Below are 27,715 nucleotides of genomic sequence, written 5' to 3' on the forward strand. Positions count from 1 at the left end.
TTCTAACGTACCAAATCAAGCTCCACAGAGGGAGATGCAAGGATTTATTTAAGTGAAAACGAAATATTGCTCTCAAGGCCTAGGCATGGATTCGCTTGTATAGAAGAAAACAGACAACATTATTCGATATAAATCATGCAATGACAGTAGGCCAATGTTTTGGACAGGTGGTTCTAATAATTGCTTTTTTCTACGTATCTATTTTCAGTTCTTTTTCAACTTCAACCCTTGTTTGGATATCCCATTTAAACAGGGTTTTATTATGTCTAGAGACATGGGTCACCCATGTCACTGAAAATGAAACAAAATAGGAATTCAAATGGCTGCCAATAAGATAATAACAATGTTATAAACACAACAAAATTCATAATTTTTTTCCACAACTTTTTAAGGTTGCAGATTGTGATAGTAAAATCATGTTTATATGAGATTATTTTTATTGTATACCAAGTACAATCTGCCAATTCAATAGTTGTGAAAAATATTAGCATAATTTGTTGGTTCATTTGATTTATGAGATTACCACCAACATTATTTATATTATATACCAAGTACAATTTGACAACTTAATAGTTGTGAAAAATATTGGCCAAATTTGTTGGGTCATTTAATTTATTGATAAGATAAGATAGTAACTATTATTCTCAATGACGGCTCTTGTGCGTAAAAAAGAATGCCCACACGTGTTGCTATTACAAGCTTTCTTCTTCTTCTTTTTTTGAGAGAAGTGTTGCTGTTACAAGCTTCATGGTCTGTATAGTGCAGACTCTCAAGTCTCAATAAGTAATGAACCACCCTGTTGTGTGTGTGCGTTTTTTTTTAGAGAGAGAAGTGTGTGAGTACTTTAATAACTTGTGCATCATATGGAGGAAGAGAGTCGTTTCCATCATGGTAATGAGGAAGGAAAAAGGTGATAAAGACATCCCATCTTTAAGAAGTTGGACAGGATGGGGTTGTGATGCAATGTAAAAAAGCTGACTTGTCCATGAAGAATGGTACTAAAATAAACTAATAAAGGCATCACTCTCACAACTGTTTTTTTTTTTTTTCCTCCCTTTCTTTTTCAATTGGAAGGATTTCAGTTAACTCAACTAATAAAGTTTATGATGGTTGAATAAAAAATCTAGAGTTCAATTCCCGCCTACACCAAAGACCGATTGATATCTTGATCTGATGATAAAGAGCTATCATCAGAAGTAGACGTTATAAGTTGAAACTCTCTCAAAAAAAAATATTAGAAACCCCTCTTTGGATTATAATGGAGAGACAATGATTTTCCTTTCTTTAAACCCTCTCTCCTTCTAATGTAATGTGAGCCATTCGACTTTAGGTTCATTGTTCAACAACATTCAATTTTAGGTCTATTAATTGTTCAACGACAATGAGAGACTTTATCTTTACTAAAATTTATTTAAGTAAGCTTATATTTATGAAAACATGTTTGCAAATATCGAATTATCAATAGTAAAAAAATATATTTGTAATTGATATTCTAATCTATGAAAACAATAAAACACAAACCTTAACACTCCGTTTGAGAGGAGCAAAAAGAATGGAATAAAATGAATTATTTTGGAATATTTACTTCATTCATTAGCTTTCTATTCCCTTATTTGGAAATTTAAGTGAGAGATAATAGAATAGATAGGAAAAAATACTCATTTCTCTCTAGTTTCTCAAAACATTAAATTTCCATCCAAACATTAGGAAGAATATGAGGGAATGTAATTAATTTTAATGAATTTTTTACTAAAAATTCCTAAAATATTTCTATACATTTAGTCATTTTTTGAAAAATGAGAAGTGCTATATCCATAACATTTTTATAACAAATCAAAGGTGGTAACATGTTATTGGTTATAATTTTAATTCACAACTAAAATTACGTTTTTGCCCACTAATAACAACTAATAACAACCTATCATTTAAGATTTGTTGTGAAAATATTATAAAAATTCTATGAACATAGCATTTCTCTTTAAAAAAAAAAAAGAGTTTTTCTTTTTAAAAAGAGAAACTTAAATACTCATTCAATTCATTTCTATTTCTTTAGATTAAGTCCACGTTTAGCAAAAATTATTTTTACCAACTTATTTTACTATTCAGCTTATTTTTGCTATTGTTCATAGGTCTTACTATACTTTTTGGTACTATTTATGGGTCTCACTGTACTATTTCAGATAACTTTTACCTTTATCTACAGTACCTTTAACAAAACGTATTCAATTTCAGCAAAATAAGTGGATCCCATATACTAGCCCGTTTCATTCCATTTATTTATAAACTATAAAAAAAAGAATAAAAAAAGAAGTGTAATAGTGTTGGGATTGCTAAGAATTGCCCTTGTGCTTAGATACGCAAGTATTCCCAACAAACCTGATCAGCCAAGCTGTAAAGGTCAAACTATTCACAACAAAATGGCAAAACCCACTTAATTATATCTTATGGTATTAGCAAAAACCTAACATGATTTTTTTTTTTTTTAAAGAGAGAAAGTGGACAACTTTTTTTCCTTGAGCTATGTCCAAAAGTAGTTGTTGAGTTGGCTTTGTCATGAAGTTAGCCTTTTTCCCTCGTCGTGCACTGCCAATCATCTCCCCTTGGGAACTTATCCCATCCAAAACCCAATTAACAAACATTTTATTATGAATCTATCATTACTTCAACGACCCGTGAACAAACAATCTGTTAGTAATTTCTGGTAGCTAGAGCTTGTTGTCATTGTTCATTTTGGAGACTATGCCTATGCCATCATTTTATTTATGGACCTTTGTTTCAATATCCCAAGAAATAGTGGTCCTGCTCCACATCAATCTTCATCTATTACAGTGGCGGATATATCTGAGACTATCTGAAAGGGTAAAAACTATAACCTTGTATTTTCAGAAAGCAAAAGAAGGCTGGGAGTAAGACAAGAGCAGGGTAAGTCAGGATGGAGTGTGAGGTGGAGGCATTTTGTTATCCCTAATTAGGTGGTTCTACTTCTATCCTTGATTTGATAGAGATTATAGAGAAACGAGACGGACGCAATGAGAACATTGAGAAAGAATTAACAATTATATTTAAAATATAGCAATATAAAATGTATAAATAAGATGCTTATAAAAAATTAAATTATATATATACACACGCTCAAAATGGAGTGGGACGAGACAAGGCCCGTCCCCATTTAAATCAAGCAAAACCAGAAAATTTTGCCATCTCCGCTTCCCAATTCTGGAAAAAAGAAATTGAAAGCAGGGCTGAATGTAACATAGATAGATACACGCCAATTTGGTAGGCAAAGTATTTCATCTTGCATCAAATAGAATATATGACAATCTGATATACTGCTTTATAATAAAACGAAAAATTAAGGTAATGCGTGATATTCACACATGACTGAATCTTGGCTTTAACGTGATTTTGGAATAAAGAACAACAAAGCCTTTTAGTAAAGTATTGGAATACTGACAGAATATTTTAGATGAAATCACTATATTAATTAGCAATACTGTGAAAGGCATTGTGGTACGAATGCTAATAGAAAGTATGAATAATGAATCTATAGCTATAAATTCACTACTCTTATCATTAAGGTGTTGAACCTTAAAGCTTCTGCTTATTATATTGATGGTCCAGTGGCAATTAATGAATACTTCAAAATGAAACTTCATTGATAAATGAGGCTAAAAGAAAGGGAAAATTTTTAGAAAGACAAAATTTTATGTAAATGGTAGAAACAATATGTGGAGCCCATGAGAGAGAAATACAAAAAATTATCAACAAAATTAATCATTTTATTATTTTTCTCATAAAATGTTTCTAGTAATAGTTTATAAATCAATGCCCTTAGTAGGCATTTGTTAACATTTCCCAAAAAAGAACGAAGATAAGGTAATAGCTGGTAAGAGTTTTACTTAATTCTAGGGTTTGCAGTTGCTGATCTACGAAGTATGTTACTTCTTTTCATTTTTTTTTCTTTCTTTTTTTTATTTGGCTTCAAACAATATTTCAAATTATATGATACATGGATGTTAGAGTTACATGTGCGCCATTTGATTACTCATGGTTAGGGATGCGACATTTATTTATTTATTTTTCACAATTGTTGACATACTTTAATAGTTTAAAGGGATAAGTATGCATTCTAATAATTTATGAGAGGTAAATGTTACGCAGGTAATTGTTTAAGAGAGTAAGTATATATTCTTCATTATCTAAGGGGCAAATGTAAAATGCGGTATAATTTAAGGGGGTAAAATGTAATTTTTTCTCTTTTTGTGAAATATGACTTGTTTTAATTGGTGTATAATAAAAATGGTATTAGTGATGGACACATATAAAAAATTATGTTTCTTTAATTACCAAAGCTATGTCAACAATTGTATCAAATGTCGTGTCATGGTATTACTCTAGTTTTTAAAGGTGATACCGCACAATGCAGGAAACAGATCACTTTAAATGTAACTTTTTGGAACTAAGGCAGGAGACAAAACCATAATTTTATCTTTGGGAGAATAATAAATATACTAAAATTTTAAAATAAAGCAATGTATGTTTAGTGTTAACTAATTTTTAAAAAAAAAAAAAACAAAATAACTGTTTTTAATACATTTCACTCAATCATTTATCAAAATGGAACATAAAATTCTTTTAAATCCCCATATTCACTCATGATTAATTATGTACTGAATTTGTAGAAAGTTTCCTTTTAAGGTATAAAATTAACGAATCCATCAAAATAACCATCTTCCCTTTATTGTTAAAGCTTAGATTTGGCTTCTAAATTATTTGAATTTTTTTTTCTTATAAAAATTGAAAAAGTTAAATATTGTAATATGATTTTCCATTATCTATAAAATCAAATAAAAATTATATTTTTTATTCAATTATATGTCTAATAATCTTTTTACTAAATAACCAAGGAAAAAAATACACACCCAAACACAAACAAAAAATTATTAAAAAAATACTTAAACAATCTTTTAGAGCCAGACAATACGGTAACATATCTGAATTTGAAGGTCTTTTTTTTTTTTTTTTTTTTGTGATAATCTGAATTTGAAGGTCTACAAGTTTTAACTTTGGATCCCAAATAAAGGTGTCGTGTCAAACAAATGGTCAATAGTCATCAACCATTTGTACTAAAAAAAAATACACGCACCATCATTTGAATTAGGGGGAAAAGTCAAATACTGAAAGTCAAACACATAATTATCGCAATCTTATAGAAAAAAACTCCATGAGAAACACAGTCTATTGAGATTTGAGACAATTATCTAAATAAAATTAATGCTCAAATCAAGAAAAAGGGTCAAATTTTCAATTTTCAATTTTGGGCATTCATTTCTGACTAAGGCTATATATGAGTACATATAACGCCTTTCCAACTTAAGTATATTTTCCGAACAAAAAAAAAAAAAAAAAACTTACATATATTTTATTCCTTTTCCCTAAAAAAAAAATGTATATTTTATTCCTTTAATTTACACTAAATGAATTCGATTAATTAATTTTTAAGATTCTTAGAAGTCCATTGCTTAAAGGCTCGAATTATAATTCACTATCATCACCTGAAATTTGATGTTGTACAAAGACTTCAATAGGACTACGAGTAGGAATAATGTGGAATTCGTGCAAAGCAAATTCAGATCCTCTATGCTTAGAAAAATTACCCAAAAAAAGAAAAGAAAAAGAGAGAGCAAGTAGAACAAGCTCCTCGAACCCTACAAAATCAAGGGTAACTATAGGATACTCCCGGAGTACCATAAATGTATACTTCCCTTCTTATATAATTAAATTCATGGCAAGACCCACAACTCATGTGAGAAAGGGGAGTACACATTTATGGTTTTTTCGGAATATTCAAGAATTTTCCCAAAAACAAATAGTTTGTCTATTAATCAAAACAGTATATCCCAAAAGGACACTTATTATAAGGCTTATGTTAATGAGTGCATTTAGGGTAAGGGTTAATAAAATGAAAGATTTGACACAATTTTCATAGAAAATATAAAAATCCGTCAAAATAATTTATTTATTTTTTCCATAAAAATTTTCCAAAAATATTTCCTAAACCAATATACTTGGGGTATCTCTTAACTTTTTTTCTTATTTTAATGCATTAACTATGATCTCTTGGGGCTATTAGGTCTCAACAAAAGTAACTAGATTGTTAAATGGTAAATTACTATTTTGGTTTTTTTTTTATAAGTACTATTTTGGTTCTTAAACATTACTAAAAGTTTTTTTTTTTTTTTCCATCTCTATTCTTTTAAAAAAAATGTTTTGTGTCCCTAAACTATTGAAAAGTTCATTTTTTGCCCCTAAACTTTAGAAAAAATTTTACTTTCTGTTCTTAAATTTGACCAAAAATTTGTTTTTCATTCCCTAAACTATTTTTTTTTATTTTAAATTCCATCCCTATTTTTGTCTTTAAATTATTAAAAGAATTTTTTACAATTTTTTTTTATAAAAAAATTTGTAGAGTTTAAGAACCAAAATTGTATTTTGCACTTGTTAAAATATTGATCATAACTATAAACCCACTGAGTTTTTTTAATTTATTTTTGGAGATAAAAGATAGGAATAAACCCACTAAGTTGGCTTGGATGTTACTTGTTAGCATGGAGGTGGATCTCACCTTGAGATACTGGAAATTTAACAAATTGAGCATCCATCAATAATATCCAAAAGAATGAAATTCAACTTCAACATGTAAAAAAAATCAACTGTTTTCACACTTCACATGAGAAGACATTATATGTCATAACTACTTGGAAGCATATAAAAAAATAGTAAATTACAAACTACACTCTTAAGGTTTGAAGTTTATTGAATTTTACACCTTGAAGTTTGGTTCCATTAGTAAAACTCCACCATTTGTTAGTTTTGGCTGTTAAGTGACATGTTGGCGTGCTAATGTGATTTTTTGGGTGCCAAATTAGCCTCCCAAAATGACATTGTTTCACTTAAAACAAAGAGCACTGTTGGTGCTTCCAAAATGATGTTATTTTGGGAGGCTAGTTTGGCAAAAAACAAATACACTTCAGCACAATAGATAGTGGTTTAACAACCAAAAACTAATGAAGGGTGGAGTTTTGCTAATGGAAATAAACTTCAGGAGTGTAAATCCAATTTTTCAAACATCTGGACATAAAATCCAAAAAAATATAGATTTTTCCTTGAAACATGTAATATGCATTTAACAATAATAATAAGTACCATACAATAAGCATGATTTACTCAAATTTGTGCACAACAGATTTTCTTGAGCAAGTATATTGATTTTTCGCCTAAAACACATTTTACACTCTATAAATATGGGTTACTTCTAAATTGGTCCTCAATATTCAAAAATTGCAATTTATATAATTGACTATTACAACAGTATCAATTTTCTATCTAATACAACATTCTTTTTAGGTGAGTTAACAGCAAGTTGTAATAGTTGATAACATAAATTGTACGATTTAAGAGTTGAAGGTATAATTGTATAAATAAAGACATGAATAAGGCTTAAAAGAAGATAAATAGAAAATTTAAGCCCTCGTTTGAGAGGAGAAAATGGAATGAAATAAAGATGAATTAAAAAAATAATTTTAGAATATTCTTCTCTTCCCTTATTTGGAAGTTTAAGTGGGAGAGAATGGAATGGAATATGTAAGAGGGAACATTCATTCCTCTCTATTCCCTTAAAATCTCAAATTTTCATTCCCTTCGAAATTGGGGGAATGAGAATGAATGAAATTAGATTTAATGCATTTTTACTAAAACTCCAAAAATACTTCTATATATTTAACCCTTTATTTAAAAATAAGGTTCTAATAATAATATTATGTAAAATGATTCCGTTCAATTCCCTTTATGTTACTCATAAACAAAATTACTTATACATTCCATTCATTTTCATTCATTTATTTTAAAATATCCAATTAAAGTTATTTAATTTAATTTCATTCCATTCTTTTGTATTTCTTTCCCTTGGTTAAATATATTCCATTTCATTCCATTCTTTTCCATTCTCTTATGATTATTCCATTCCATTCTCTTATGAACTCTCAAACGAAACCTAAATAACCTCTTAATGGGAATGAGATTATTATAATGAAAGTTAGATTTCTTTGATTTGAGGTTGTGTTAAAAGTTCTTTATTTTTTGGCTGAAGGGTGTGTTAAAAGTTAGAAGTTATTATTCATTGTAAAGGTCTTAGATTTGGTGACATTTCTTCTTTTCCTCTTTTTGGGCGCTATTGTCTTGTCATGCAAATTGATTTGAGGCAAGGACAGAAAGTTAAGGGCATCCAAATTCGTAGAAATGCCCTTGTTGCTAACCACCTTCTGCATATGGTTAAATATTATTATTATTATTATTATTATTTGATCCGTTTGGTTGAGGAGAAAAGTGGGGAGAAAATGAGGGGAGGAGAAAAAAGGGGATTGAAAATAGTGGGGTGACTAGGAGTGTTTTTCCTGAGTCCATTTTTTGGGGGGTGAAAATGTGAAATGGTTTTCTCCCCAATTTGGGGAGAAAATGAGAGGAAAAGAGTGGGTTTGATGAAAAATTACTATCTGCCATGTTCTCTATTAAACAATTTTTTTTGGCCCCATATTAATTTTATTCATTTATTTTAGTACTTCCTTATATATTATTAAAAAAATTTCTTAATACTAGGGGTATAGCTGTATAGGAGTAAATTTATACAATATACATTTTCTATCATTTCATTTTTATTCTTAACCAAATAAAACAAATTTTCCATCTCTTCACTTTCCACAACTCCAACTAAATATCATGAGCGAAAATTAAAATCTCTTCCCCCTATTTTTCCATCCTTTCCCAATTTTTTCATCCCTAACCAAACAGACTTTCTTCAGTCAATTTGTTACAACCATGTTAAATCGATAATCGTGAAATTTCTAAATGGTTCATCAATTATTCCAAATTATAAATTTTTTCTCATCTTAACTTACACTGTTATTTTCAGCAAGATTTAGCACAAACCCTAGGTATTAAATCTGTATTACACCAAAAATAAAAATTAGTTTGTTCACTTTAACTTCTTTAGAAGTAAGATGGAGTTTTTATTCAATTTAGTAGATAAGTTTTCTGATTCTAACAAAAGAAGAAGATAAGTTTTCTAATAATCACTCTAAGTTAGAGAGCTAAACTCAATTTTTCCCTCTTTGCTCCTTATGTTTTTAAATGTCTTAACATTCTTAAAGCAAATGTAATAGAATTGACTTCCTTGTGGCAAGAGTTTTGTAACATTAACCTAGATTCAAAGTATAAAAAAAAAAAAAATCCCATATTAGTGGTATTTGGTGGAGGAGACCGACACAATAAGAGAAGAATTCACACAGTTAGTTAATAAACATTGTGTTTTCTTAAAGATTAGATACGACTAGGATTAAAGCAAACTCCTCTTATTATAAATGGGATTAAGAACTCTAGTTTCAGTGACTAAAACGGAATGTGAAAATGCATATATGGTTAACTCAATTACTTTTTGGAATTTTACACATCTGATATCTACGACACATATTCTAGTTTGTCACGGGGACCTCCTCTTCATTAATGTTTTCTTATGAATATTTGGTAATGGTGTACCTTACGAGAAATTATTATTTACATCGGGAGAATTGTTGATATGGTTCTATTTGGCCAATAAGATGATGCTATTTATGTAAATATATGTGTAAGCTTCCTAATTAGCGTAAAGAATAAAAAATAAAAAATTAGTAGACAATGTCGCATTTGCATAAATAACAATATTTTATTAGTTGGGAGGTCAGGGAATACTATGTTAGCAGTCCTCTTTATAGACTTAATAATTTCTTGTACTCTACCTGCAATGTAAAAAAGTGTTGGATTATGTTAACTAACAAAATTACGGTTTTAATTAGAGAACTGTTTTTGTTGTTGTTGTTGTTGTTGTTGTTGGATGTGTTAATAATAACTCCTATTATTTTGTTGTGCATGCGTTAATAGCTATAGTATTGTTGAATTAAGTAATTTATCTCCATTTAATTCACGAGTATCTAATTATAAAGAAAGTTTACTTATTTTCTGCTTTTAATTGTTTCTTTAACTTGCCATATTACTACCTTAAACATTACAAAAATTAATCTTTAACTTTGTTTTTTTAAAAATATTTTTTTATACTACATTTACATTACAGAGCATTTCACATTTTGACTTCATTCTGTATTTAAAGTTTCCAATAATACCTCATAAATAAAGTAATAAACTACAACTCCTACTATTTTTCTAAATAAAATTCCATATTAAAAAAATCTACCTGACAATAAAGAAGAACCCACCACGCTCTAATATGCATTTCGGAGTCACAAACCCAGGCCTATCACCATCTGGGCCACCACACACACACACACCCCCCCTCGTAAATCGGGGCCAACCCCCCAGACAATACCACCCTCTTCAAAATTATATAAACAAATAAATACATACATTTCTCCTTTAAAATTTGAGGTCATTTTAAATTTTTTATTCATTTTATTTTTATTTTTATATTGGCTTTATCATGTATTTTTGTTAGTAAATTGATTATTCATAATATATTTTTACAAGTGTCACAGTGAAAAATTCTTACATTACACAAAATTTTAGATCTAGTTTTTGATGAAGTAGTTAAATATGAAGTGCACTCAGAGGGTTAAATTACTAAGAATAATGGATTACAGAGCTAAGATAAAAATAAAATCTTGTAGAAAGGTCAAAATATTTATTTGTCCCAAATTATTGTTTCTTTATTCCATTTTAAGGTATCCCTGAAAATGGTCCCCATTGAAAAGTCAATAGATCAATTTCCAGACTTACCATTTAATTTTAAAAATCGTGAATATCATTTTTTTTTTTGCTAGAGTTTAAATGGAAGACAAAATTTAATTTACACTTCAATTTATAATAGGAATATGATGTGTACCTATCATGTTTATTGAACATGATTATGATTATATTCGATCATTTAAGTGCGAGTAATATGTAATGTACATGACAATGATGCACGCTATCTTCTTATTGGAAATTGAAATTATAAACAGAATTGTTGAAATTATAAATAAAACTTGAATATTTTAGCTGATATAAAAGACTATATTAATTAATGAGTTAGATTCAAGTTACACTTGGTGTAATTTTAAGCAATGTCACACCACTTAATATATATATATATATATATATCAATAGTCAAAGTTTAGAGAAAAATCTAATTAAATTCTACAATTGAAGTCCAATTTGTGCCATATGTCCTAAATTATTTATTTTTAGAGAGAGTTTTATTTCTTAATTTTGGATTCAAAAACCAAAGAGTTTAAAATTAATGAACATAAATTTAAAAAAAATGGACAATTTACATTTTCTATTCTTTTTTTTTGAAAAGATTTTCTATCTAATAATATTATTATAAGACTTTTTTTAAAGAGTTAAAAAAATATAAGAATTACTATTAATAATATTTAAAAATTATATACGTAAGAATTATATTATTTATTTTAATATATGTTTTTTTAAGTATATCCATGTATATACATAGATTATTATTTTTTAATTGGATACACATTTTGACTAATCCATTATTGGTTTATATTATTTTTGTATATTTTTCATAATTGCAAAATTTTAAAGTGATTAAAGATCAACAACCATGCCATTAATTACTATTTAAATTCAAGTTTTATATTTTAAAATAATGCAAAAAATTTAGTTTATAGCATTTAATTAGCATAAAAATTTGTATGCACCTTAAAAACATACACATAATTCAACGATAAAATTTTTAAAATTTGAATTGAGCAATAGTATGAATTCGCATGCTTAGAATTACAGGTGTAACTTTACCAAACCCAAGCCATAAATAAATACTCCTTTTCTAAACAATTGAGTTTTAATAAACAACCTCAAATTTCGAAATAAATAAAAAAATAAAAAAAAGCCAAAACAGACAGAGAGACACAGTGGTATATTGGGTAAATTAAACAGAAACGAGTGTCAAATTGCACAACCACCGCCCCCAACCACATTAGTCTCATCATCTTCTTCCCCGTCAATCTCAGTAAAGCAACAACAACAACAACAACCTTCACTCTCACTCTCTCTCTCTCTCTCTCTCTCTCCGCTTAATTTAGCGGCAAACTCCTCCACTCTCTAACTCTCTCTCTACATCCACATTGCTTTCTCACTCCCTCACCAACACTCTCGATTTATAAACAACCACGTCCAGATCTGACCCTAAAACACAGCAGATCCAAATGGAGGAAGCGTTAGAGCTCGCACGTGCGAAAGACACGAAGGAGAGAATGGCCGGAGTGGAGCGCCTCCACTCGGTTCTAGAAAGTTCTAGAAAAACCCTAACGTCTTCGGAAGTAACTGCTCTAGTCGACTGCTGCTTAGATCTCCTCAAGGACAACAACTTCAGAGTCTCCCAAGGCGCGCTCCAAGCTCTCGACTCCGCCGCCGTCCTCTCCGGCGACCACTTCAAGCTCCACTTCAACACCGCCCTCGTCCCCTCCGTCGTCGAGCGCCTCGGCGACGCCAAACAGCCCGTCCGCGACGCCGCCCGGCGGTTCCTCCTCACGCTCATGCAGGTCTCTTCTCCGACCATAATCGTCGAGCGAGCGGGGTCTTATGCTTGGAGCCACAAGAGCTGGAGAGTGAGAGAAGAGTTCGCTCGCACTGTCACTTCGGCTATCGCGCTTTTCGCCTCCACCGAGCTCCCTCTTCAGCGCGTTATTCTCCCTCCGGTAACTTCATCATATAATTGTTCAGTTTTCAACAATTTGAAGAGCGCGATTTTGTTTTTAATTAATTATAGATTTTTTTTTTGTTTTTTTCATTTTCAGATTTTGCATATGCTGTCTGATTCCAATCCTGGTGTTAGAGAAGCCGCTATTTTGTGCATTGAGGTTGGTTTATGTTATATTGAAGATCAGCTACATCCACTACTTCATTTATTTTATTTTATTTTTATAATTTTATAAATTTTTTTTAGTATATTACTTTACTTTAAAGATCAGCCAAGTTCAATACTTGATTTGTTAATTTTTTTTTTTGATTTTTTCAATGCACAAATGAATTCAGGATTGCTATGATTTTTTTTTTAAAAATAGGATACCTTGATTTTGTTCTGAGACATTTTGCTTGACATTTTTTTTTTGGTGATGGAAGATTGGACGAAGGAAGTGTGTTAAGGGATTAAGTAATATGGAAGTAGCAATGATTTTGAAGCTTGCTATTAGTGAATGTTGGATTTTGTAGTTTGTCCTTAACCGATAATTTAATTGTGTGAAGAATGAAGATTTGGTATGAGTCTATGAATACCCTATGCAACTTAAAAGTGTCTCAAGATGGTTGGAGGATTATTACCATCAATTTTCAAGTTTTTCATGTCTTTTGTGACCAATTTTCTATGAGGGGATAGGAGATCTACTGAATATGTTGTCGCTATGGGATATAATTTTTTTTATATTTTTGATTGGTAAATTATGTATGTGCACTAAGCACTTTAGTTCTTGAATCTGTGGCCGCAGTATACCTTTCGTGCCATTTGAGCTAGAGCTCATTGGCAGGGATAAAGATCATAAACGTGCTCCTGCTACTCCAACTCATATAGGAACTCTCCATCTCCATCTACATCATATTTACGCTTTACACTTGAAAAAGAGAAGGGCTAAATCTATGTACTCCCCTTCAAAAATTACCGCTTTTTAATTACACCCCTGATTTTAATTTTTTTAATAACACCCTCCTACTTCAACACTAGTTTAATATAACCATGTATGTGCTATTTTATTATTATTATTTTTGAAAGTATTGTTAGATGCAAGAGAAGCCATATAACCATGTATGTGCTATTTATGTCAATTGAATCCTTAGCCATTACATAGAAGCATTGCTTAAACCATCTTGATCTCAGATTTCGTATTCTTCACCCCCTGCTTGGAGAGTGGGCTACAATAAGGAGATTGGGTGTGTATGTGGAAAACTAATAGAAGAGCTATTTGGGTTCTTAGAAATTGGTTAGGAACTTAGGATTCTGTCAATCTTTTGTTGCCTCTAACTTTTTGAGTTTTCTTGTCCTTGGCATTTTTCATGATTTTTGTACTCTGATTTTTTCTGTATTTGGAAAAAAAAAAAAATTTTAGTTAGTTATGTCTAATAGCAATTAGGGGGTCTTACTTGGTCCATCTCTTGCCTTTTGGGATTTGTATGTTTTTTAAGAATCAGGTGTCCTCCCTCGGGTCCTTAAATTAAAACTTCTAGTCAGCATCTTAGGGCCACCTCCTCATATTAATTATTTGGTGTGTGTGGGAGGGGGGGACTATACATACTTGGGGGAATAATAGGCGCTCGAAGAGCTCCGTAAACTCATGTTAGCAAAAAAAAAAAGGTTTAAATTAACGAAGTTAGTTTTGGAAATTTTTGTCTTTTTATTTAAAAGACAATAATGATGTTTCTCTGAAAAATTGGTTGTTCTAAATAGGACCAGGATGAACAGAGTATAAAATTGAGCCATTTATGAACATTGGGACGTGATTTACAATCTTTGGAACTTCTCATTTGATGATTTGCTTATATTTGAAAAAATAGAAACCTTTTTTTTTTTTGATAAAATAAAAAAGAAACCTTCTTAGTTGATTCTATTTAAATGTAGGACTGATTTGTTGCATTAAACAATTGTTATTGATATTTTTGAAGGAGTGATACGAGTTTTATGGGATTGATATTTTGACTTGATATGTTGCATTGAAGGATTGGAATTTTGGAATTTTAGGTGTATCAAATGCTATGGTAACCGAAGGGACCATTGCTAGGCAACTGGGTGGTCTAGTTATGCTATACTCTTACCTCACATAAGTACTTTTATAGATGTTCTGCTTAATCAGTCATCTCAGTTGCTTGTTGGAGACAAATGAACTTCTAGACAACAAATTGATCTGATATTTTTTCTTTGTTTGTTTGTAGGAGATGTATGCACAGGCTGGACCTCAATTCCGTGACGAACTTCAGCGCCACAATCTTCCTTCATCCATGGTGAATATCTAACTGATAACATCCCTGTCTCACTCTCCTATAGTTTTTACATCTTGCAAATGTAGGCTACTTTGTCTTCCTAAATTTCAGATATTGTCATAAACAATAAACGCTTATATATAGACTGGTTGGTGATATTAAAATTTCTACATAAAAGGATGGTATTACTCTTTTTTATTTATTTATTATTTTTTGATGCAATATATAACTGCAGGTGAAAGATATCAATGCCAGGCTAGAGAGGATAGAACCACAAATTCGCTCTTCAGATGGAGTTACTGGCAATTTTGCTGCAGGAGAGAGTAAACCTGCAAGCCTTAACCCCAAGAAAAGTAGTCCAAAGTCCAAGAGTTCCTCAAGGGAGACATCTCTCTTTGGAGGTCAGGAAGCTTTGACCTCAAATTTTATTACTATTCTGATATTTGTTTGCTTGTGTTTATTTTTTTTTGAAAAATAATTGGCCAACACTTCAACTTTTGTACATTCTTTCCCCTGCATTTTTTCTTTTCCAAATCACGGTCTTAAAAGTCCATAATTTTCAAAGTATCATGTCTCAAGGATAGCTTGCTACATCTTTGAAAGTAGCGGTTACATTGTTTTGTTTTATTTAAGATTGTGGAATTCTTTACTTTTTTGTGTTCAAAATTATGTAATACTACTAAGTGTGATTATTTTCAAATTATCTTTATCTTTTGACTGCATGTGAGATAAATTTAGCCTTGTCTAAAAAGAAAGAAAGAAAGAAAAGAGATAAATTTGGCCTTGGAAAGGTGGGAACTGATATAGTAACATTGCAAGGTTACTTTGGTTGATTTTGGAGGTTAAATGTCACTGGAATTGTGGCCTTTAGAATAGATTCTATATCATATTCGCAAAAATGTAGTAATACACTTACTACTTTGCATTAGTTTTTTCTCTTTTTAATAATTTTTTTTATGGCACCTATCAGTTGCAAATAGGAGCTCTTTGTTTCAATTTTTATGCATGTTCTATGTTTTTGATCAAAGTTGGCAATTCTGCCTAAAGCATTTCTCTTCCATGCAGTAGTTAAATATTTCACTTCCGTAATAGACTTGGAACATTATAGGCAGAGATTAACTGTTGAATATTGTTATCTTATTTACTTTTAATATAATTTTTTGTGGAAATTTATTTTTTTTATTGTTCTTTTCTTGCTATATGTGACATTTTGAATTATATGTGAAACATATGGGTTTTGCCGGAAAAATTATTGATGCTGTCAGCACTACATGTGCTAAGTCTGATGTTCATGTTGTGGGTGCTTTTTTTTTTTTTTTTTTAAATTTTATTTTATTTTATAAATATTGGCATTTTAGTCTTTTCACTCTCTGTAGATTTGGTGACATTTGATAGTGGGTGCAATTTCTTTACAGCTGAAGGAGATATTACTGAGAAACCCGTAGACCCAATTAAAGTATACTCAGAGAAGGAGCTAATACGGGAAATTGAGAAGATTGCTTCTACCCTTGTACCAGAAAAAGATTGGTCTGTCCGGATTACTGCGATGCAGAGAGTTGAAGCCCTTGTTTTTGGAGGTTGGTTATTGCTCCTGTCTCTGTCTGTGCTTGTGCATCTTTGCTCATGCCTGTCTCTGCATGTGTTTGAAGATTATGGTTTTAAAGTAATACTTTGAAATTAAGATATGAATTTATATACTTATGCTGTTTTGGTAAAAGAGAATCTTGCCTTTGCTAGTGAAAATAAGAAATTATCCAAAGAGCTGGCTAAATGTGGACAAGTACAATAGATGGGTTTGGTTGTAAAATACTGATTAATGAAAGAGATGATGTGTTAATAAATACTGGTTTCAAGAGTACGCATGTTTTATACTACTTTGGTCATGAAGTTCAGCGTTACTACTAGATTGTGTGATGACATTGATGAGGTTCCAGTTTTGGTTGATTTAGTGATCATGGAACACATGAGGCATTATTAATTATAGAATATGTGTAGCTCTCTATACATAGCTTGTTGTATATGCTTATTCGTAAACAACTAGAGATGGGGTGTAAGTGTCTGTGCCTGATTTGATAGGTCTTTTTAGGGTGTTATATCTTGCTTACTCTTTTATTGCTTAATATTTTTATGCATCTTTGTTATTTTGGTTGGTGATTGCAAACTAGTGAGGCTGTAGGAGGTTTTTGGCTGAATTCATCCTTCCATTGTGCAATCAATCCTCCTCTCTCTCAACCTCCTCCTTTTTTTGTTCTTCTCTTCTAACATTTTTTTTTTTGAGATGTGGGGCTTCTACTGGTCATTGTGTCTTTCACTCCCATGAGTATATAATATAATTGTAATGTTACATGTATGCAATTTTAAACTATGCATGCATATGTTAAACAGGTGATTATTTTGGTGCCATTGTTGTCTATGCCCTAGTTTACCTCTTCCTGCTTCTCACCTTTTACATTTTAACTCTGGTTTGAATAGTGTTTCCTATTTTGTAAGGATTGTACTTGAAAAGGTGAATTATTTCAATCTAAGGGCACCTTTCAATGGAAAGTGTTTCAGATAATTATTTCTTCTTTAATTGCCAAATAGGTGAAACCAGACCGGAGTTTATGACATTCATTGTGTAACTCCAAATCTTTTGATTATAATTTATACCCCTTTCTTCCATGCTTCAATTTGATCATTCAATTTGATTTGTAGCATACTTGTGATGGACCAGATGCTTTGAGACTGGAATGGGCATAATCTTTTACATTCTTCTGTCAGTAAAGGTCAATTATTTTTAACTTAAGGTGCAAGATCTCACTTTGCCAGGGGCCTTGAATGCTTGAAGCTCAACTGGAACTATTAAATTATCAAAATAAAAAAAAGGTTCTCATTTTAACTAAAATTAAGATTTAAGACTGAATTAAATATGCTTGAGTTGAGTTATATTAGTTTCATATAAAAAAAAAATACTTGCATTAAGTGCGTTCCAATTCTCTCAATTGATAAAGTCTTTTGTTCTTGAATAAGAGATTTGGGGTTTGAATTCCGCCTACACCGAAAACTAATTGGTGTCTTGGCCTAATGATAAAGAACAATCATGGAGTGGACCCATAGGTTAAAATTCTATTGTACTTCACCAAAAAAAAAAAAATAACTTACATTGAATGAGCACGACTTCTATGAAGTAGAGGTCATCGATCTAGTTGGATGGGACATCCTCCCACATGAATTCTGACTAGTAAAATGTTAATAAATCGATATTGAATGTTCTAATAGGATAAAACCCACCCCAAATACTTATCTACCGACCGTTTTGGTGTGCCTGCTTACGTTTATCAATTGAACAAGAATGCTGGAAGGTAATATTCCTGTCCTTGCCATTGCCCTTGGTGAGATGAATTAGTGAATTAACCCTACTATTTTATGCTTATTACATTTGGGAAGGTGGTGACAGTTTAAACAACACTTGAATTTACATTACTCATATCATCAATTTGGTTGCAATTTGGCGTCCACATATTGACAATCAGTGAGGGGCTCATTTTGGGGTTCCATTAGGTTAAGATCACTCTTTCTTGTCTACCTAAGCTTTACCTTTGATCTTTTTTTCCCCCTCCTTAATTCCTCTTTGATGCATCATTTTCCTTTTTTGTTTTCGCTCATATGACTAGTTGTGCATTTTACTTAAAGTAAAGGTAGTTGGGCTTGAGATCAATTCATCTTTTTCCAACTGTAACTTAGGTAACATTTAAAAAAAAATTGTAATACTACGAAAAAAAAAGAAACCTTTTTTATATCTACTTTTTTATTTTTCTTTTCCCCTTTTGTCACACTTAAGTTATTTCAGAGTGTGTGTTCTCAATCAATTGGTTGGCATGGCTTGGATATGAGTTTTGTCAAACCATTTATTCCAAATTTACATCAAGGCATATTTATCATTGTCATTTTTTTCTATCAGGTGCTACTGACTATCCATGTTTCCGGGGACTCTTAAAGCAGCTTGTTGGCCCTCTAAGCACTCAATTATCTGATCGGAGATCTAGCATAGTGAAGCAGGTGTGCTTGCATTTTGTTGTGTTTCCAGCTTCCAGTTGTAGTTCCTTTGTGTAATTCAAATCACAGTAGGGAAAAAAATTGTAGTGTAGATTTAAATATGCATTAAGAAGGGAAAGTCTTTGCTAATCCCTGGCTGTAGTCTTGGTGATGTTTTGGAAGGAAGAATCTAGGAATATGGTCATATTTGGGTACAATGTAAATGTGTCTCTGATAAATTACACTGCTGCAACCCCAAATATTTATCTGTTTTTTCCATCCCTCTTGATATTCTTGTAGTTGTATGTAGCTTTTGATCTTTTTTCCCCTCCCTCTTGTTTGGTTCATTCTTTCTAGGCATGCCATCTATTATGCTTTTTGTCGAAGGAGCTGTTGGGAGATTTTGAGGGATGTGCTGAAATGTTCATTCCGGTAAGTTTTACCTTTTCTTCTTGACCATAGAAATCTTTAAATTTTGAAATATTTAATGATTTTATTATATGATAATCAGGTCCTTTTCAAGCTAGTTGTGATCACTGTACTTGTAATTGCAGAGTCTGCAGATAACTGCATTAAAACGGTAATTCTAGCCTTTGTTTGCTTTCTCATTTTTCCCCTTCACTCTCTATGTGCTTCCCTTGACTTATCCTTTTTGCATTCCAGATGTTGCGCAACTGCAAAGTAGCCCGTGTGCTCCCTCGAATAGCAGATTGTGCAAAAAATGATCGTAACGCAGTACTTCGTGCGAGGTATGACTGTCAGTTCTTTTATAGTTTATAGCAGTGTGTCATTGTTTCACTCACTATTTATATTTTGTTGTACTTAAGGTGTTGTGAATATGCACTGTTGATATTGGAACATTGGCCTGATGCACCTGAAATACAGCGATCGGCAGATCTATATGAAGATCTTTTAAGGTGCTGTGTTGCAGATGCAATGAGTGAGGTAATTATATATGGAATTCTTTTAATTTTTTGTGATTGGACTTAAAAATGCATTTTACACTGTTGTTGCATGATAGGTTATACTTGTGCTTGTGAACTAACATGCATGACATTGGAACTGCCCATGCATAAGCTGACAGGTTGTGCTTTTATAGTCGTCGTATTTCTAGTTTTCTACTTCTTTGAGTTTCTAATCATCATTCATTTTAAGTTATTTTGATCCTCCAATTTGAGGTTTTAATTTGTTCCTTTCAGTGAAGGGCCTCTCGCTCTCTCTCTCTTCAGTATTTTTCTTTTAAAAGAAAGGGGAATTTGGGATGAAGAACTCATCATCACCATTATCAACTTCCTCTCCTTCTTTGAGTTCAATAACTAATATGCTTCTCAGATTAATTACTGGCATCTGTGACGAGAAAATGCTAATTTGTTCAACTTGACAGGTGCGATCAACTGCAAGAATGTGCTACAGAATGTTTGCAAAAACTTGGCCAGATCGTTCTCGCCGCTTATTTTCATCCTTTGATCCTGTTATTCAAAGGGTAAATGTTTCTTTTCCTCTTGATGTTTCAATATTATTTTTGATGATTAATATATATATTTAGAAAGTGCGAAAAGGGGTTCAATCCTAGTACATGGGAAGTATACAACAGAAGATCCAAAAGTAAAAGAACAAAAAAAATACAAAAAATGAATCATCTATCCAGAGACTCTATAAAGTTTGAAGTAGAGAAAGAAATAGAAGCCGAAGTCAACTCATAGGGCCTTCAAAAATATAAAAACTTTAGCTTCATCAAAGCTAACTCCTTTCCCTCAAAATAAATATTGTTCCTTTCTTTCCATATGCACCTCATTAAGTATAATGGAATAGCTTTCATTATTTTGTTGCTAGCCCTCTTGCTGAAGTCCTTTACTAGTTTTCAGCAAAATAGTAAATCCATCATGGAGCTAGGCATTACCCAACTAAAGTCAAACAAACAAAAGATTAATGGCCACATTTCTTGAGCAGTATCACAATGGAGGAAGAGATGTATAACTGACTCCTTTTGGCTCTTTCGAATAACATTGATCTATAATAGTTATCCCCCTTTTCCTGAGATCATCTGTTTTCAAAATTTTCCTTAATGCAGCACACCAAGAGAAGAAGAAGGCCACCCTCGGGGATACACAAACTTTCCATATGCTTTGCCATGGAAATTTTTTTCCCCCTTGTATAATTCCCTTTAGCTCTTCACTTGCAATCCATTGTCTTTTCAGAGGGTTCCAAACCATCTTATCTTCCTCCTCCCACCGTAGCTTGCTAGCATAGAAATCATTTAGAAAATGCTTAATTGATTCTAGTTCCCAAAGTATGTATCAAAAAGGGTTCTAGTTCCCAATCATGAGTCGCTTTGAAGAATACTAGGGTCCAATGAGTTTATCCATTGCACTAAATCTACCACTCTGGCACCTGTCTCTGGCTATTAGGAATAGCTCAGGATCCTTTTCCTTAAGCATATTATCACCATTCCAAATATTATGCTGAAAGCAAATTCTGGATCCATTCCCCTCATCAAATCTCACAAATTTAAAGAAGCCATCCCAAGATGTTTGTTTCATTTCATTGCTCAAAATCATTGTTGGAGTTAAATCCTTTTTTCCACAGATAATAAATGAAGAGGATGGGGGCATACACAGGCGACATGCTTCCCCTTCCGTCCGTGATAGAGGTGCACTGACATCATTTACCTCTCAATCATCTGCTCCCTCAAATCTAGCAGGATATGGAACTTCTGCTATTGTTGCAATGGACAGAAGTTCAAGTTTACAGTCAGGGACATCTCTTTCTGTTGGACTGCTGTCACAAACAAAGTCACTTGGTAAAGGTAATGAACGCAGTCTTGAAAGTGTCTTGCACGCGAGCAAACAGAAGGTCAGTGCAATAGAAAGCATGCTTAGAGGTTTGGATCTGTCAGAGAAGCATAATTCTTCAACGCTTCGATCATCTAGTTTGGATCTAGGTACCAACTGACTTTGCCTATTAATTATTTTTCCTTCAGTGCAGACATTCATTGTCGAGTTTCAGTGCATGAAATCGTTCAGTGATGCTGTGATGAATGCCTTTGAAATTGTTACATTTTGAACAACCTGTGAATGGTAAATTTTTCTCTTATTGCCCCTAGTGCAGGAGTTGACCCTCCATCGTCTCGTGATCCACCATTCCCTCCTGCTGTCCCAGCTTCTAATCATCTTACAAACTCTTTAATGGCAGAATCAACTGCTTCAAGTAACACTAAAGGTAGCAACAGAAATGGTGGCTTAGTTTTGTCTGACATCATCACTCAGATTCAAGCTTCCAAAGATTCTGGGAAATTTTCATATCGGGGTAATGTGGCAACTGAGCCTTTGCCAGCATTTTCATCATACCCAGCTAAGAGGTCTTCTGAAGAGAATAATGACATAAGGGAGGCCAGGCGATTTGTGAACCCCAACATTGATAGGCAGTATGTGGATACACCTTACAAAGATGGGAACTTTAGGGAATCACAGAACAGTTATATTCCCAATTTTCAGAGGCCGCTTTTGAGAAAGCATGTTTCTGGACGGATGTCTGCTGGCAGGAGAAAGAGTTTCGATGAAAGCCAGCTGTCACTTGGGGAGATGTCAAATTATGCCGATGGTCCAGCATCTCTAAATGATGCTCTGAGTGAGGGACTCAGTACAAATTCTGACTGGTCTGCTAGGGTTGCTGCTTTCAATTATCTTCGTTCTCTGCTGCAACAAGGCCCAAAAGGTATTCAGGAAGTAAACCAGAATTTTGAAAAGGTAATGAAGTTATTTTTCCAGCACTTGGATGATCCCCATCATAAAGTCGCACAGGCTGCTCTCTCAACACTCGCAGATATTATTCCATCTTGTCGAAAGCCATTTGAGAGTTACATAGAAAGAATCTTACCCCATGTTTTCTCACGTTTAATTGACCCAAAGGAATTAGTTAGGCAAGCATGCGCTACAACCTTGGAAATTGTAAGCAAAACTTACAGTACAGATTCTCTTCTACCAGCTTTGCTCCGTTCACTAGATGAGCAGCGATCACCAAAGGCCAAATTAGCAGTTATTGAGTTCTCTATCAGTTCCTTTAACAAGCATGCAATGAGTTCTGAAGGCTATGGTAATAGTGGTATTCTTAAGTTATGGCTTGCTAAATTGACTCCTTTGGTCCACGATAAAAATACCAAGCTTAAGGAAGCAGCTATTACGTGCATTATATCTGTTTACTCCCATTTTGATTCAACAGCTGTTCTGAATTTTATTCTTAGTTTATCGGTTGAAGAACAGAATTCCCTGAGACGAGCCCTAAAACAGTACACTCCTCGCATTGAAGTGGACCTAATGAACTTTTTGCAGAACAAGAAAGAGCGGCAGCGACCTAAGTCCTCTTATGATCCATTAGATATTGTTGGAACATCTTCTGAAGAAGGATATATTAGTGCATCGAAGAAGAGTCATTTCTATGGAAGGTATTCGGCTGGTTCTATTGACAATGATGGTGGGAGGAAGTGGAGTTCTACTCAAGAATCAACACTGATCTCTGGAAATGTTGGCCAAACAGTTTCTGATGTAGCTCAGGAGAACTTGTATCAGAATTTTGATACTGGTTCTAATACTGAGGGCCTTAATTCTAAAACCAAGGATTTGCCTTACATGGTCAATCCTACAGGTCAGAATTTGGGCTCCTGGTCCACCCAGCTAGAAAATGTTGACAATAGCGTGAACTTGGAAGGTTTATCTTCTCCTCGCCTGGACATCAATGGTCTGATGAGCTCGGATCGCTTGGGGGTTGCACAAGTCTTGGGCCATGTTGATGAAGCTCCAACTGAGTTGGACCTTAGCCATTATAAACCAAAAGCTGTAAATATTAATGCTATGCCGGACACAGGACCCAGCATTCCTCAAATTCTTCATCTAGTGAGTTCTGTGATATCTGAAGCTTAAATTAGTTTTTTTCTCAAATTTATGTTGAGAGATTTACTTTATACACCGTTATTGTTTAGGACATAACTTCTAAGATAGTTATACAAAGAGGGTTTACCTTTGTTTTTCTTTAGATATGCAATGGGAATAATGACAGCCCTGCTTCAAGTAAGCGTGGTGCACTTCAGCAGTTAATTGAAGCTTCCACGGCTAATGATCACTCTATTTGGTCTAAGGTATGTTCTGTTTCCATATTTGCTAGCAACCATAGTGCACTTCAGCTGTTAATAAATGCAAATGTATGTACCCATTAGTTACTAGAATGAAAAAGCTAGATTTTCTTGTGATGTGGAAGAAAAACATGTGACCTTCTGATCTGTGTTGAGTTAATCCACTTTCTTGATCTAATAAATTGTTTGGAATCCCTAGTAGTATTTGAAAATTTGAAATTAGTTTAATTGCAGTAGGCACTTTTTTATACAACTAATTTACATTTGAGCTCTCTTATTCTGTGTTGGAATGATTATGGTGTTCTGTTCGGTATTACTCATCTGATAAGACCTGGTTTATTGGTCACAATTGAGCAACCAAGTTCATTAAGCATCCTTTGTTGAGTACTGTGTTCTTCAGAAATCATCTTACAAGGGCAGTGAATTCAATGATATTAGCAGTGAACAAGTGGAAAAGTATAGAATAAGGATTATTCTATTAATACAATCTAGATACACTATTATGGAATATTTGTTGGAGTTTACTTGTTATCTGTTAATTAGAGAAATAAATAATGTGTCAACTGTCAAGTGCCTTCCGACTTTGGCACACAACCAAGCACATGTGGCATCATTACTTGACTCTGTTCTGTATTTGTTTTATTCTTTTTTTTAAATGATATAAATTATTAATTAAATTTGACCTGTTGCTGCTGTGTGTATCTAAGCAGTAAAGTTTGAATAGCTGTGTAGTTGAGGAGTTGGTTGTAAGTTTATAAATGAATCCCTTCAAAACATTTTTGGTAATGTGTATGTTAATGAAATCTACTTTAAAACTTTTTTGTCTACATGTGTATGCTAATGGGGTTTCATGGTATATTTGCAGTACTTCAATCAAATATTGACAGTTGTACTTGAGGTGTTGGATGATTCTGATTCCTTAATTCGGGAACTTGCGCTTTCATTGATTATTGAAATGCTCAAAAACCAGGTTTGTTTTTGATACACTTTTGTATATCATCCCATATATATATATATATATTTATTTATGCTGAGGGGCATTTCATGCTTAACAACTGTCTTCATTTTTCTCCACCCCCCTCTCCTCTCCTTTCCTCTCTGTGGTTTCATGTTTCCAGAAAGATGCAATGGAAGATTCTGTTGAGATAGTAATTGAGAAGCTGCTTCATGTTACGAAGGATATTGATTCCAAGGTTATTTATTCTGTTGAAATATCTTAGTTGCTGTCTACTTGCTTTCCCTTTCCATATCTAATTCTATTTTACTTTGTATTTAGGTTTCAAATGAGGCAGAGCACTGCTTGACTCTGGTTTTGTTTCAGTATGATCCTTTCAGATGTTTAAGTGTATGTTCCGAAATACTCTCTCTCTCTCTCTCCAGGAATATCTCCTTCCCTTCCCATCTCCACCACACCCCAAAAAGTCATATGGAGAAAGAGTGTCTGCTTTGTTCACCCTGTGCTTTATCAAAATATAACAAAGATGCTCTCAATTATTGATACTGCAGGTTATTGTCCCTTTATTGGTTACTGAAGATGAGAAAACTCTTGTTACTTGCATAAACTGTTTGACCAAGGTACCTTTCTTGGAACAGCCATTCATTTGAGGTGTAACAACTATCAATATCATGAATCTAGTCTCTCAGTAGGAGGTTGCTTCTTATTGTAGCGTCATGGATATTTTTTTTAAGCATATTGAACTCTTTATGTTTAAATGAGGAATCTGGATGACCTATTTTCTGAAGCTTCCTAAACTCTGTTTATAATTAAAAAATCAAGTTACCTATTTTAATTCTTATGCTATTTTTATCTACACTAATTTTTAAGCCAATTTTTATCAGCTTGTGGGCCGGCTCTCGCAGGAGGAACTGATGGCTCAATTACCCTCCTTTTTGCCTGCTCTTTTTGAAGCATTTGGAAATCAGAGTGCGGATGTTCGTAAGGTACTAATTTATAAATCCGCACTTAATAATGTGTTTCTGTGCACTAAAACAGTTTTTTGTTAATGGTAGAAGTGGAGAGAACAGATGCAGTTAAAAATATTAATAACTTATCTTTGGTATTTAATTACTTAGGCCTGATAATCATCCCCATTAACTAGAATGAGAAATGAAGTGTTGATGTACAACATTTATATTACAGTGTACAGCTAATCACTGCATGACCTCAGTTGGCCTTGTTATTTTTTTTTTCTATACTTGCTACACTCCTTTACATTACCAAGTAAGAGTAAATGCTATAAACTTCACATACTCTTCTCATCACTTCTTTTCTCTAACCAGACTGCCACACTTGCCAATTTCTTTACTGAAATTTAAACAACAGAGTTTTTTGTTTTATAAAAACAGTTTTATTCTTTGACAGGTGATTTGAGATCAAAGTAATGGATTAAAAGATCTGTTTTGTCCTTGTCTTGGCCTCGCACTAGATTATTCTTAAAACATTGTTTTCATAATAGTTTGTTTGTACAGGTTTTTGTTTTTCTTTTTTTTTGGGGGGTGGGGGGGGGGGGTGAATTATTGTTGTTGAGAAGTATTAACTTGGCGCAGAAATGAGAAAATAACTTGGAAATGTGTTTCTGTTGTTGCCCCCTAATAACCTAATAGATGCGATGACAAATTAGATAAAAATGGGAAAGAATGAGAAGCTTGCACGCCTCCCCCGTTCCTGCCCGTTTTTGGTGGAATGTAACTGATAGGAATGAATGATACGATATGACACTATGATTTCAGATTACTATTAGACCAGATAATGTGCTCAACATGTTTATATTGATGTAATTCTATACCCTTCTCCTTATCTGTTCTATTTCTAATTTTGTGTTACTGTATGTCAATTTTGGGATGTACAGACTGTTGTTTTCTGTCTAGTGGATATTTATATCATGCTTGGAAAATCATTCTTGCCTTACTTGGAGGGGCTTAACAGTACACAATTGCGGTTGGTTACGATTTATGCTAATCGAATCTCACAGGCTCGGACAGGCACTGCAGTAGATGCTAATCATGATTAGCCAGTTGAGTCAGAAGGATGTTGTTGGTATGGGGTGTTGGCTTATTCATTGTTGTGTATTTTGTATATTGTGTGAATGCATTGCAGAGGCAGGTTTTCTTCTCTCCCCCACTCCGCCTAATTTTTAATATATATTTTTATCTACCATTTTTCCCCCGGTTTGGTTGGTTTGTGGAAGTAGAGTGTTTTTGGTGGAAGCAAATATTGAATTGTACTATTGTGTCAATATTGTAATCTACATTTTTAGAACATTATCATTTATATGGAAGGTTTTGGAAAATTTTTTTTTTTTTTCCCTTTATTGTAAAAGTTGAACACATTCACATTTTGTATTGTTTGATGGCATTCACGCACGTGCATACCTGCGCACACAAGGCTCAGAAGGAAATGAAAATGATACACTAATCTCACAAGGTAGCTGGCGAAATGCCTTGCAGCAATACTCAACAATATATCACGCAGGAAAAAAAAAAAAACTAAAATCCAGATTTTTGTTATGATTTTTATATAATTTTATAAGAGAAAAATTCAATCCTTGTTTATTTTAAAATGTA

General features: G+C 32.8%; 1 protein-coding gene across 1 annotated transcript; it reads left to right on the forward strand.

Moving 5' to 3' along the window:
- Nucleotides 1-12,053: 12,053 nt before the first annotated feature.
- On the forward strand, nt 12,054-27,457 carry LOC142619571 (CLIP-associated protein). Its single transcript, XM_075792715.1, has 20 exons — nt 12,054-12,743; nt 12,843-12,905; nt 14,965-15,033; nt 15,248-15,413; nt 16,428-16,589; nt 18,953-19,050; nt 19,384-19,458; nt 19,538-19,606; nt 19,690-19,775; nt 19,854-19,971; nt 20,411-20,509; nt 21,613-21,967; nt 22,135-23,915; nt 24,056-24,157; nt 25,017-25,121; nt 25,270-25,344; nt 25,428-25,496; nt 25,658-25,726; nt 25,991-26,092; nt 27,001-27,457. Exons 1-20 carry the CDS (start codon nt 12,252-12,254, stop codon nt 27,160-27,162), a joined length of 4,317 nt encoding a protein of 1,438 aa, XP_075648830.1. The 5' UTR covers nt 12,054-12,251; the 3' UTR covers nt 27,163-27,457.
- Nucleotides 27,458-27,715: the final 258 nt, after the last annotated feature.

Source organism: Castanea sativa, chromosome 12 (genome assembly GCF_040712315.1).
Source record: "Castanea sativa cultivar Marrone di Chiusa Pesio chromosome 12, ASM4071231v1".
Classification (NCBI taxonomy): Eukaryota; Viridiplantae; Streptophyta; class Magnoliopsida; order Fagales; family Fagaceae; genus Castanea; species Castanea sativa.

Excerpts from the sequence above, each read along its gene's own strand:
- LOC142619571 (XM_075792715.1), top strand. The coding sequence starts at position 12,252 with ATGGAGGAAGCGTTAGAGCTCGCACGTGCGAAAGACACGAAGGAGAGA. Across the intron at positions 19,607-19,689 it reads CAGATAACTGCATTAAAACG|ATGTTGCGCAACTGCAAAGT; the intron begins GTAATTCTAGCC and ends TTTGCATTCCAG. Across the intron at positions 21,968-22,134 it reads ATCATCTAGTTTGGATCTAG|GAGTTGACCCTCCATCGTCT; the intron begins GTACCAACTGAC and ends CCCCTAGTGCAG.